At 67.7% G+C, this 12,556-nt stretch overlaps 4 protein-coding genes across 4 annotated transcripts; 3 read left to right on the top strand and 1 right to left on the bottom strand.

The window, feature by feature from the left end:
• Positions 1-1,911: 1,911 nt before the first annotated feature.
• On the top strand, positions 1,912-4,105 carry MNEG_6754 (A/G-specific adenine glycosylase; the record flags this gene model as incomplete). The annotated part of the gene is made up of 6 exons (XM_014044775.1): positions 1,912-2,268; positions 2,432-2,626; positions 2,845-2,879; positions 3,095-3,168; positions 3,584-3,708; positions 3,911-4,105. 6 exons carry the CDS (start codon positions 1,912-1,914, stop codon positions 4,103-4,105), a joined length of 981 nt encoding a protein of 326 aa, XP_013900229.1.
• A 312-nt stretch (positions 4,106-4,417) lies between these two features.
• On the top strand, positions 4,418-6,073 carry MNEG_6753 (A/G-specific adenine glycosylase; the record flags this gene model as incomplete). Its single annotated transcript, XM_014044774.1, has 3 exons — positions 4,418-4,579; positions 4,822-5,200; positions 5,424-6,073. 3 exons carry the CDS (start codon positions 4,418-4,420, stop codon positions 6,071-6,073), a joined length of 1,191 nt encoding a protein of 396 aa, XP_013900228.1.
• Positions 6,074-7,240: 1,167 nt separating this feature from the next.
• MNEG_6752 (putative anion transporter 6) lies at positions 7,241-10,195 on the bottom strand (the record flags this gene model as incomplete). The annotated part of the gene is made up of 6 exons (XM_014044773.1): positions 7,241-7,453; positions 7,854-8,121; positions 8,393-8,825; positions 9,211-9,596; positions 9,864-9,997; positions 10,187-10,195. 6 exons carry the CDS (start codon positions 10,193-10,195, stop codon positions 7,241-7,243), a joined length of 1,443 nt encoding a protein of 480 aa, XP_013900227.1.
• An 838-nt stretch (positions 10,196-11,033) lies between these two features.
• MNEG_6751 (hypothetical protein) lies at positions 11,034-11,528 on the top strand (the record flags this gene model as incomplete). Its single annotated transcript, XM_014044772.1, has 1 exon — positions 11,034-11,528. A coding segment is annotated over one exon (495 nt), but the record flags the coding sequence as incomplete, so codon positions are not given.
• Positions 11,529-12,556: the final 1,028 nt, after the last annotated feature.

Below are 12,556 nucleotides of genomic sequence, written 5' to 3'. Positions count from 1 at the left end.
GTGCGGGGACGGCGGGCACGCGGTTCTGGTATGGGGGGCGGTTGCTGATGTGGCGCATGGCTTCGCATACCCTTCAGAGGGCTCTGAAGGGGACAACAACGCATCACCTTTCCCCCAACACACATCCACAGACGCACGCACACACATGAGCAAAGGTGCACGCATACAAACCTTGTCCGTCTCGATCTGTGCGATGATGTCATCCGGTGCCACGCTGTCACCTGATTAGGCAGCGCGTGTGGAAAGTGGATGACTCATAAGCGGCAGAGAAGGGTGGACGACGCCGACGATCAGGCCTGGTGCGCCCCGCTAAAGGGCCCCAGCCGAACCGAACTGGGCCAGGTGAAGGCGACGCCAACGGGAGACCGTTCTCCGTGATGCCCATTTGCAGGGCAGCATACTGCCGAACGGCCGCCGCACGGCGGCAGGACGCTGGCTTGCACACGCGCCCTGCGCAGGTGCGGGCCCTTGCCAAGCGGGCGCCTGCGAGGCTGCGCTCAGTGTTACACCTCCGGCGGCTGCACGGTCACTCCAGCCGCCGCGCCACGCTAGGAGCGCGGGCTATTCGCACCCACCAGCCGCAGCCAGTGGCACGCTCCCGGGATCGCCATTTGCCGGCCCGGCAGCACGGCCCGAGCCAGAGACCAGCAAGCCACTGCGCCCCGGCCCCCGGCCCCTGCTGCTCACCAGGCTGCTTGAGCACGGCCGCCACGGTGCCCTCGCTGATCGAGTCGCCCATAGCGGGCACCACCACCTTGACGGCATCTGCTGTCCCCGGGCTGGTGTGCAGCAGGCGCCGCAGCAGCAGCGGCCCAGGTGCCCGCGCCGAAGCTTCCCGCAGCGCGTGTGCCGCTAGCTGCGGCGCCGCCAGCTGCTGCTGCAGCTGCTGCGCGCCGGCATGCGCCGCGGGGGCCTGCCACCTGCGGGTTCAACAAAAGCAGCGCTGTGGGGTTGGCGGGCCTCCGCGGGCTGCCTCGCACGGGTGTGGCACGTGCCTGCATGCGAAAGCGCCGCGCTATATGCCCCTGCATCCACACATAATTGGACCCGTGGACACCGTGGTGGTTCTGCGCGAGGGGCCCGGCAGCGTCATCGCAGTTTCCCGGGGCCAGGGGGGAGCAAGGAAGGTGGTGCCAGCCACGCTGCAAGGTGGCCAGTAACATGCCCGCCGATGCCACGCAAGTTTGTGATCCGCCACGCACCGGCTAGTGTGGAGCGACGGCCGTTGGCTGGCCCGACCTGCAGCGTAAGCCGGCGGACACAACCATGAGCGTGCCACCCGGCTTTCCAGCTGTGAAGCATTGCTGAGCTAATCACCGGGCGGCGTAGACTCACCTGCGCTCGATCCAGCTGCCAAAACGCTGCCTTCAGTATACGCAAATGCCTGCGCGACCAGAGAAGAGCAGTGAACGGTCTTGATCTGGGCCGCGATCGGTGTAGGTACGCCCTACACTTCGCGTAGCTCACCTGCTCGCTGAGCAGCGCTCTGCAGCGCCGCAGTGCTCTGAGCGCTCTCATGTTGCGGACTCCAAGCCCTCCGCTTGATCTACAAGCTTGCTGGAGGCCTTTTTGTTCGAAACGGAATTTCTCATGCAAAAGAGGTTTGTTGTAGCACCTGGGACGCTACATACCGATGTATATCGTGGGACTTGACATGCCGCGATCATGCACACTTCGGTGTGCCTTCAACAACGGAAGATGCGGTTGTCGCTTTTCTGGACCGCGTTGCACATAGAAGCAAGCTGCTGGGATAGTCACTTTCAAAGCTTCCGCATGCTGTTACCTCACACACCAAGCGTCGTTTTCACCAGATCCACACTGATCAGGAGCGCGCCATCGCTCTTTTCGGCCCTCCATCATCTCTTTCACGCACGGCGCCATTTTGCGAGGCAAAATCCTGATTTCAAAATCATGCCAACGCAGCGGGCCACCAGGGCGGCACGTCCAGGCAGCCGCAGCAGCATTAGCAAGGGAAGCTCGCCACCTGACGCCACCACTAGCGCCGCGGTTGACGTGCCCGTCGCCATCGAAAAGGCCGGCGCCGCAAAGGCAGCGAAGAAATCACGCATCAGCAAAACGGCTGAGGGCCGCGGCGGCAGCGGGAGCGGGGCATCCCTCGACGTGCCGGCGAACACCGTTGAGGGCTGTGTTGATGGGGGCGGCGGCGACGGCCGGCAAGCGGGTGCGCCGCGCCGCGGCAAGCGCAAGGGGCAGCCGGTTCAGGAGCAGGCGACTGCCGTCCAGTTTTCCGAAGAAGAGGTTGCGGAGGTGGGCCCTAGGAGGCTGGCCGCGTCTGCAGGCCCCTGACTGACCTTGCGACATTTGTTGATACTGCTAAAAATATCATCCGTTCAAAGCGCCGGGTCAAAAGCTCAAAAAGTCATATCTTGCATAAACATCGCTTTCCAACCGCCGCGCTTTTGACGCGCAGGCACGCGAGCAGCTGCTCGGCTGGTACGACCGCGTGCACCGCGTGCTCCCCTGGCGGCGCAACCCGCACTCCAGGCTGCCAGAGCGGCCGGAGCAGGCTGCAGCGGGCGTGCCGGCGGCGGAAGGCGCGCCAGCGGGGCTGGGTGCGCAGGAGTTTGCCTACCGGGTGTGGGTGTCAGAGATCATGCTGCAGCAGGTGGGGGGCACTGGGATTACGCGTGAAATCAGAGCGAGATACACAGGGTCATGGTTTCCGCGCATGCGTACGTGTGTGCGCGCGCTTGCGCGCGCATGTGTGGGTGTGTGCGTGTGTACGCGCACGCCCCGTGGGTGGCGATGGCTGCTGCTGCTCTCAGCCCCTGGCGCACCCTCAACTGCTCCCCTGCCTGCACGCCCCCGGCCACCCTCCCGCAGACCCAGGTGGCCACTGTTATCCCCTACTTCCAAAAGTGAGTGCACATTCAAACACATGGGCCACAGACGGGCTGCTGTGCAGCTCCCAAGCGTTGAAGAGCAGGGGCCCAGGTTCGAATCATGACACTGCCGCTGCCGCAACGAAGTCGGGGGCGCCGCCTCTCAGCGCCACCAGAGGCCGCACCGCCACGAGAGCAAGCGCCCCACCGCTGCGGCCTGAAGCGGCGGCCGCGCCGGGCGCGCCTCACAGGTGGCTGGCGCGCTGGCCGACGGTTGCTGACCTGGCGGGGGCCAGCCAGGAGGACGTCAACCAGCAGTGGGCCGGTGAGGGGCGCAGCGGGGCGCATGCGGGCACTGGTGTTGCGATCATTATGGCAATCGGGCGAACGGTGGCGGCCGGGCCGAGAGCGCTCGGCATTCCTGCCGCCACCAGCAGAGCGCGCGCCATGCGCTGGCCTGGCTGCGGCGTGCGTCCCCCGCCGCGGCCCCAGCCTGGAGGCCAGGCTGGTGGTTTGCGCGGCGCCTCTGCTGCGACCGCCACCAGATCTCGTGGCCCCTCACACATGCGTGTTGTGCACTCTCATGCTCCCTCAAAGACGCGCACGCTTTTCCACACCACCCACGCACACAAACGCATGCACACACACACACACACACAACAGCACGCACACAGACCCATATACAAACACGCACACACAATACACACAACAAACAACACACATACAACCCACACACACAGGCCTGGGCTACTATCGCCGCGCACGTTATCTGCTGGACGGGGCAAAACACGTGATGGAGAAGCTGGACGGCAGCTTCCCAACAACCGCAGAGCGGCTGCGCGAGATCCCGGGCGTCGGGCCGTATGTGGGTGCCGCTCACCCCCACCCCTTAAACCGCCATCACACGGGCGCCATGCAACATGCCGGGAATATTTCTGCGCTCACAACCAAAACCGCTGCCGCTTATCGCGGCCCCTAAGCCGACCCACACCTAGACGCCCCCCTCCCCCCCCCACATTACTCCGATTTGCATTCAAGCATCATCACCGCCGCCCGCGACCCCACAGACCGCGGCGGCCGTGGCGTCCATCGCGTTCAGCGACGCCGCCGCCGCCGTCGACGGCAACGTCATCCGCGTGGTCAGCCGGCTGCGGGCCCTGGGGGGCGACCCGACCAAAAACACCCGGGCCATCGAGGCCCTCGCGGGGCAGCTGCTGCACCCCGCGCGGCCGGGCTGCCACAACCAGGCGCGTACCGCGTGACCCCGAGGATATTGTCTCCGCGCTTCTGGCTGTGGAGGAGGCGGCAGGAGGGCCGGGGCCTCGTCTGCCGAGCCTGCTGCACTCTGCGGAGCCTGCTGCCAATGGCGGCTCGCGCCCTGGAGGGCTGCGTGGATCGCCCCTTGCCCACAATGTGCAGCGGCCCAGGCCAACAACGGTGCTGGCAGCCGCGCGTTCAAAAACAGAGGAACCCTCGGTTGAACCCTGGTCGAACCCTGGTCAAACCCTGGTTAAACCCTGGCCAAATGCGCCGCGTGCGCGCCGCCACCCGCACCAAAACGTCACCAGGCGATGATGGAGCTGGGCGCCACAGTCTGCAAGCCCACCGCCCCCTCCTGCGGCGCGTGCCCCGTTGCAAGCGTCTGTTTGGCCGCGCGGCGCGTGGCGGACCACGTGGCGGCTGGGGGTGACCCCCAGGCCGAGGGGGCGCCGCGGGCGACGGACTTTCCCGAGAAGGTGCGGGGTGCTGGGAGCGCCGTGGGGTGGGGTGTGTTTGATGTAGGGAGCGGGGTGTTGACGTGCAATCGGGCCGAGTTGGCTGATGCAAGTGGCGTGATCTGACGGTAGGATAGCTGGTGCCCAGCACACTTGCATGGCAACCGGCTTCTTAAACATATGCTTGCGTCAGCGACATGCGCAGCGGTGAAAATGATGCAGTGCTGACGAGCTCTGGGTTCACATGTGGCCATCATGCGCAGGTGGCCAAGGCGGCCAAGAGGGAGCAGCACGTAGCGGTGTGCGTGGTCAAAGTGTGGGTCAAGCAGCAGCAGCAGCAGCAGCAGCAGCAGCAGCAGCAGCAGCAGCAGCAGCAGCAGCAGCCAGCCGGCGAGGACTGCGCCGCAGCCGCGCCGCTCGCCAAGCGGCGGCGCGCGCAGGGGCAGGGCAGCATTCTGTCGTTCCTGGCGGCGCCGCAGCAGGGGCCCGCGGCGGGCGGCAGCAGCAGCGGCGGCGCAGGGGAATCTGGCGCGGGCGCGCCCGAGAGCGAGGAGGCGCTCGCCAGGGGCGGGGCAGCTGCCTGGTACCTTCTCGTGCAGCGGCCCGCGCAGGGCCTGCTGGCGGGGCTGTGGGAGTGCCCTGGTGAGCGCGGGTGCGGCCGGCAGGAGGCGGCGGCGCCGAGCAGGGCTGGAGGCGTGGGTTGACGAGGGGCCGCTGCCGCATGTGGTGCCTTGTATGGATGAGAGCAGGAACATAAGCAAGGCCGGGCCGGAAGCAGCACGGCCCCACCGCCCGCCTGTCTCGCCACTGCCCCGTGGCGCTCCAACACCCCTTGCTGCCGTTGACCGCCCCCTCCTGCCCCCAGGCGTCGAGATAGCAGACGACACCGCCAGCGGCGCCGGCACAGCGGCGGCCGCCGCGCGCCGCGCCCTCGCCGACGGCCTCCTGGCGCGCCTCGGCGTCGCCCTGCCGGGCGGCAGCAGCGGCGGCGGCGGCGGCCGCGGCGGCAATGGCACCGCCGCCCGGCTTGTTGCGCGGCGCCAGCTGGGCAGCGTGGTTCACGTTTTCTCCCACATCCGCCAGACGAGCCACGTGGAGCAGCTTGTGCTGTCAGCGCCCTCCCTGGAGGCCGCCTGCAAGGCGGCTGGGGTCGGCGCGGCGGGGGCGACCGCTGCGGCGGCCGTGGCGGCGGATGGGGCGACGAGCAAGGGGACGGCTGGGCGGCGGCGCGGGGCCGCGGCGGGCGGCGGCGACGAGGACGGGGGCAGCGGCAGCGACGGCGACGGCGACGGCGACGGCGCGGAGGACGATGGGGGCAGCGGCGGGCGCGGCGCGGCGGGGGCGGCGGCGGCGGTGGCTGCGCTGCGGTGGGTGTCTCAGAGGGACCTCCGCGGCGGGGCGGAGGGCCTCACGTCCGGCGTGCGCAAGGTGCTGGCGCTTGCACATGCGTTGGACAGCGGCGCCGATGAAAAGGCCAAGGGAGGGAAGAGGGCCGCCCCTAAGGAGGGCAAATGAGGGGCCTGGTCTGCCGGGTGTGAGGAGCTCCTAAGATTATTGCTGCTGCAAGTGCTGCCACATAAGTGGCCCTGCCTCAACTCCTTCACTGCAGCGCTGATATCCCTGTGATCAGTGGCTGTTATGCACCTCATGCACTGCTCCCCCCTTTGTGATTGGAGTGCCTATGTTGTTGTTACTGATGAAGAACCTCGTGTGCACAATCTGTGCCTGCCCTGAGCACAGGGGCAGCGGGGAGCCGTTGCATGACCTCAACCCCCTTTGAAAACACTACACCGCACATGACCGATCCAAACCGAAACGCCGGCTGTGAAGTCGTGTGGGGTCGAGGCGTGGGGGCGACACGTGGCGTGAATGCATGCGCACACCTGGGCGCACCTTCCCTCTCACACAATTTTCGTTTCAAAACTGTGCAACGTTTTTTGTCAGGGGATTGCGGGGATCAAGGAAACTCTGAAATCTGGGGTGCAGCAACAGACACCACCAACAAACAACGGACGACAATCCTGAAGACACTCAGCAGGTTGATTGGCAAAAGCACCCGGACACCGCCGCTGCGCTGGCATCGCCAATGGCGCAGAGAGCGGCAGTTTAGCGGGTGCGAGGTCATCTAAAACCGCGGCTTGTCCCAAAACCGTGCAGCGAGGCGAGCTTGATGCAGCTCAAGACAAAACGGGACGCCGCAGGGCATGCGCAAGCGCCGCAACCGCGACGGCTGTGTGGGCCGGGACCTTGCGTTGGCTACACCTGCAGCCCTGGCGGCACGCACGCGATTGCGGTTGAATCACAAAACAAACAGACTCCCCTAGACGGTCCCCCAAAAGCACCGCGGCGGCGCGTTGGTTCGATTGGGCGGGTGCGAGTGAGGCAGGGCCGCACCCCAAGACAGTTTGCCAGCCGACTCCGATCCCCCCGGCCAGATCGTGCGCCCCTGCCCCAAACAACCACACCTCCACCCTGCAACACACAGTTTGTTTGTTCTCTGCACAAAACCCTTCCGCAGCTCTCGCGGCGCAGGGCCCTGCCGCCGGCAACTACGCATCACCAAATGTGGGAAGCGTTGGGCTTCCCAGCCGTGCCGCGCACTGCAAGCGCGTCCATCCTCAGCACACCCCGCCCGCCTTCCGAGGCGGGCGAAACGCGCAAAGCCTGCCCCCCGCGGCGCGCTCAGCTCCAGTGCTGGCGCTCGCTGCTGGCAAAGGCGGTGTAGAAGGCGGCGCCGAAGAGCTGGCAGGCCACCGTGGGCAGGAACAGGGCGAGGGCCCAGCTGCCGGTGGTGTCGAGGAGGTAACCCGCGCTGGTGACGCCCAGGACGCCGGGCAGGGCCCCCGCGGTGTTGGTGATGCCCAGCAGCGCGCTGGCGTACTTTGGGGACAGGTCCTGGGGGAGGGGGTGGCGGTGTGTGGGGCTATGTGAGCGTGTGTTGGGCGGGGTTGGCGCGCGAGTGTGCATGTGCGCTCGCGCACGTGTGTGCGAGGGAGGGCGGAGGGTGACGGTTGCCACTTTTAACTATAGTCGCAGACGCACAGTTGGGGAGGGCGCCCACGCCAAGCGGGCACCCTCCTGCAGGCCCACAAGGCGACGCGATGCGGTGCGCTGTCCGAGCCCATCCCCCCAAACCCCCCTTGAGCGGGTGAGACGCGCAGCACCATCTCACCCAACACACGCTGCTGTGAATCCCCATTGCACGAGGCAGGCTGGTGGAAAGCGGCAAGCGACGAGGTCCAACACGACGGACATGCCTGTGGCTCACCGCCCGGTGACTCATCATCGGCCCCACCTGGTGGTTGCAGTACAGCCCAGCGCGGCTCCACGCCCCCAGGCCAAACCCGACGGACAGCAGCCCCACCAGCAGCGCCGCCGTGCCGCCGCCGGCCGCGGCGGGCGTCTCGGGAGTGAGCGCCGCGCAGGCGGCCATGCAGGCGGCGGGGCCGACGAAGGCGATGCCCTGTGCGGCCTTCCTGACGCGCGTGAGGGGCCAGCCCCTCTTGACCAGGCCGTCTGCCGTGGGCCCCACCACGGGGGTCATCACCACCATCGCCACGTAGCTGGGGAATTTGAATGGCGGGTGCGTGGAGGGTGTGGGGGAAGGGGTGGTTGAGGGGGACATGGGCGGCTGAAAGCTGGGCGGGACAACAGGGGCTCAGGTGGGAAGACAAGAGGGTTGGGCAGGTGCAGGTGTACGAGGGTACCCAGCCGGGCGCAGTCCCTGTCCGTCGGTGGGCATGTCTGAATGCGCACACAAGCATTCGCATGCGAGCTGCCCCACGCTACCGGCCCGCCCCTGCGCGGCCCCCCGGCTATCGGCCCGCAGCTCACGGAATGAGCGTGAGGAAGGATGAGTCGCGGACGTCCAGGCCCAGCGCCGCCTCAAAGTAGGAGGGCAGCCAGGCCAGCAGCGTGTAGTAGCCCCAGTTGAAGCAGAAGTGAGCCACTGTGACAGCCCACACCGGCCGCGACGAGAAGAACGCGCCCCAGGGAACGCCGCCGTCGCGCTCCTGCTCCCCCTCCTGCTGCTGCTGCTGCTGCTGCTGCTGCTGCTGCTGCACCAGCTCAACGTGCCGCCCTGGCAGGCGCAGCTGCACCGCGCCGCCGCCCAGCGACTGCCGCCACCCAGCGCCGTCACCGCTGCCGTTGCCAGGGGCGACAGCGCTGCTGGCATCGTCAAAATCAATGGTGCTCTCCAGGTCGCTGCCCGCGGCGATGCGCGCGTCCAGGATCGCCTCCCTGACTGCAGCGCCGCTGCCCGCGTCTGCGCCAGAGTGGGGCCGGGGCCCGAGCGGGCGCCCTCGCTGCTCCTCCTGCGCCACGCAAGGGGCGGGGGCGTGCGGCGGCGAGGGCGCGGGTCGGCTCCATGCACCACCTCGCGATAAGTGCGGGGCGCACCAAACGCTAGGCTCCTTTCACGACTTGATTATCTTTGCAACTCGTCCCAACACAGCAACCCCCTGCGCCTGCACCCTTTTGCCCGGCTGCACAGGAACAGGTGTGTGCGTGTGCACATCCACAATCCCCACACACTCACGCACACATGCACGCACGCTCACACATACACACATCAGACACGTGCGAACACTTTTGACCGCCTTCAGGCACACACACATGCACACACAAGCGCGCACACAGGTTGTCTTTACCAGCACCCACCTTGACCGCGGGGTCCTCCTCCTCGGGCCTGAACGCCGGCCACGCCAGGCACCACACGCCCCCCAGCGCCGCAAACAGGTAGAACACGCTCGGCCAGCCCGCCGCGCGGATGAGGGGCCCCGCGATAATCAGCCCGGCCACGCTGCCGACGTCCAGGCCGCCCCAGACGGTCGACACGGCGCGCGACCTCTCAGCTGAAGGCACCTGCCTGGCCAGCACGCTGGTGGCCGCGCTGGGCGCGAAGCCCTCGCCCAGGCCGACCAGCGCGCGCGACGCGCAGAGCGCGGGCAGTCCGAGGTGGGCCGCGGCGGGCGCCAGCAGGGTGCCTAGGGACCAGAGGCCGACGCCGGCCTGCAGCACGCGCGCGCCGCCGACCCTGCACGCAACATTTTGTGAGGGGAGTGAGGGATGAGGTGGCGGCCCGTCAAGAGTGGGCTGAGGCGCTCCAGAGCTGGGGGCCAAAGCAAGCGATGCACTGCTGGGCGCTGCAGCTGACGCCCCACTGCACGTTTTTGCAAGGCGGCTCGCAGCTGCCTGCCTCTCCACGGCGCATGGTGCGGCAGCAGAACATTGCGCGGGAGTGCGGCCCGCGGCACACCCAGCCCAGTGCTGAGTGCGCGCAACACTTGGCGGTGCGGCTCACGTGGTGGAGATCCAGCCTGCGGGAATCTGAGTCAGCGCGTAGCCCCAGAAGAAGCTGCTCGAAACCAGCCCGCGGTCTGTGGCGCTCCACCCCAGGTCGGCTGCCATTGGGATGACCGCGACAGACATGTTGACCTGGGAATGACAGTCGACAGATGTGGGGAGGGGTGAGACGCTGCGGGCATGGGAACAGGACCAAGGCAGAGGGGTAGGAGGATCGATGCGCTCGCATGAGTGAGGTGTCCGGCGCCACGCGCAGGGTGGGCCAAGGCACCAGTGTGACGTGGCGATGGGCCATGGCCGCACTCCACCCCAGGCACGTACCTTGTCCATATTGCAGAGCACAAATGCGCCCGCCATCATCGCCACCAGCCTCCAGCGATGAGGGACGCCACCACCGCCACCGCCGTCGCCGCCAGAGCGCGCGGCATCATGCCCGTCGGTGGTGCCCGCTGCTGCCAAAGATCCGTGATGCTGGCGCTGCTGCGGTGGGGCCGGTGCCTGTACTGCAGGCCCCTGATCAACGTTAGCATCATCGTCTCCCTTGAACAGAAGAACGCTAGATTTCAGGGCGGCGACTGGCGACCATCCGTTGCGAGTGGGCCGCTGCGTCCGCTGACGGTAGCTGCACGATGGATATCGAAGTCCTGTGAAAGATTCACGATGTTGCTGCAGAAGGCCCGTGCCGCCCCGATACAAGTGGCGATGCATCTTGACCAAACGGGCTAGCCCATACGTAAGATAGAAGGCAAATGATACAATAAGGTTTCGCGTGGGAGTACTGATAGCTCATTGTGGACATGTGCTTGCATCGGACAACTAGGTGTCACCTGCGGCACACCAGAGCCCACAGCACGGAACCTGGGGAGATGAGCTGTGCAGCGCTTTGATTGCCACAGCGCCTTGACGGTGTGGTCCCGGGCCCTGTGTCGATCCGTTGAGTTTACCCGCCATCTGTGTCCGCGGCCTTCGATCCATGCTGCGGCAAGCAGACGATGTAAGGCCCCTGATCTCAGCGCACTCAACATATTTCAAACGCGATCGCTTGACCCCAGGCAGCTGTTCTCTGCACGGCGTTCCTCCGCCCTAGTCGCTGCTGCAGTGCACGTGCGTTTCGTCCCGACGCGCCTGACGCACATCGACATCAACAGGCTGCATCCCAGCAGGAGTCATGCCGGCATGCACCTTGGACGATAACAACAATGGCAGCCCCTCGATCGCCGGCGCGCTGGGCGCTCTCACGCCAGCCACAGTAGACCCCTTGCGGCAGGCGGGCGCTTCAACCACGGCGGCAGTGGCCGCTCGCTCAGCTTCAGGGGAACACGCAAACGGCGGAGGTGTGGTGACAATCCGCGATGCGATCGAGGCGCTTCACGCCAACGCATCCCTGATTGCGTCGGCGGAGGAGCACCTGCAGCAGCTGCTGGCCAAGCAGCAGGCGCTCATGCTGGTGCGCCTGCCGACCAGGGCCGGATGCAGGGCGGCTCGGGCGCTCGTGTGTGCTGCCGCTGCTGCCGCTGCTGCCGCTGCTGCCGCTGCTGCCGCTGCTGCCGCTGCTGCCGCTGCTGCTGGTGATGATGATGATGAGGCGGCTGCAGAAGCGCAGCCCAGGTTGCCGCTGTGCAGCGTGCTGTTTCCTCCCGCAGGCAGCGCAGGCAAGCTGTCGGTGCGCCCGGCTGCTGCGCTTGCACCTTCGGCCAGCGGGCGGCCACCACGACCACCAAGCCTGCATTCGACTCCCACCCCTCATACTGCCAATTTATCCGCGTGCGCTTGCGAGCAGGCGGAGCGGCTGCTGGAGCAGGACCGCGTGGCGGCCCTCCTGGCGGACCGCCCCCTCGGCTTCCACCGCGGCCGCCCCGTCGCCGCGCTCGTCCTCGCGCGGTGCCTGCTGCACTGGGGCGTCCTCACCGCGCCCGGCGCGCCGCTCGACGACGATGCAGCGGCGCTGCTGCGCCGCTTTGCGGGCCTCCTGCAGCAGCAGCTGCAGGCGGCCTGCGACGACGACGCGGCGGCCGCCGCCGCCGCGCACGCGGGCGCGGGCGCGGGCGCGGGCTGGGGCGACACGCATCCGAGGGATCCTGACGGTGCTGCAGCGGCACCGGCTGGCGGCGCAGGCTCGGGCGCGGCGGCGGCGCCTGGGCGGGCCACAGCGGCGTATTGGCTGTCGGTTGCGTCGGCGCTGCTAGCGCTGGTCGTGCGCGCGCGCCGGCGTGCGGGGGCCGGCGGCGCCGCGGCCTCGGACGCCGACGCGCGGTCCCAGGCGATGCGGCGCAGCATCCAGCAGCTGCAGCGGCGGCTGGCGGACGGCGTCGGGGAGCTGCACCTTGGCGCCCGCCTGGGGGAGGGGCTGCACCAACTGTGGGCGCGGCGGCCCGGCAAGCAGGCGCCAGGCTGGGGGGAGGGCGGCGTCGCGGGCGCGGCGGAGGGGGAAGCGGGCGGCATGCACGAGCCGACGCCCAGCCTGGCCAGCACCAGCAGCACAGCCTCGAGCTTCCTGGGCAGCGCGCCGCCACAGGAGCCCGCGCCCGCGCCCGCGCCGCCGCAGCCGCTCGGGGCGGCGGCGGCGGCGGCGGCGGGGCCTGTGGGCCCAGCCGTGGCGGACCCTCTGGCGGAGTTTGCTGTCTCCCTGGATTCCATTGTCCAGGTGCGGGGCTGGATTTTGATTTTTCATCCAAAGACACTGTCCATGTG

This window comes from Monoraphidium neglectum, assembly GCF_000611645.1.
Source record: "Monoraphidium neglectum strain SAG 48.87 unplaced genomic scaffold scaffold01129, whole genome shotgun sequence".
Taxonomy (NCBI): Eukaryota; Viridiplantae; Chlorophyta; class Chlorophyceae; order Sphaeropleales; family Selenastraceae; genus Monoraphidium; species Monoraphidium neglectum.
Note: the sequence above shows the minus strand (reverse complement) of the source record. Positions and strands in the feature narration are given on the sequence as shown.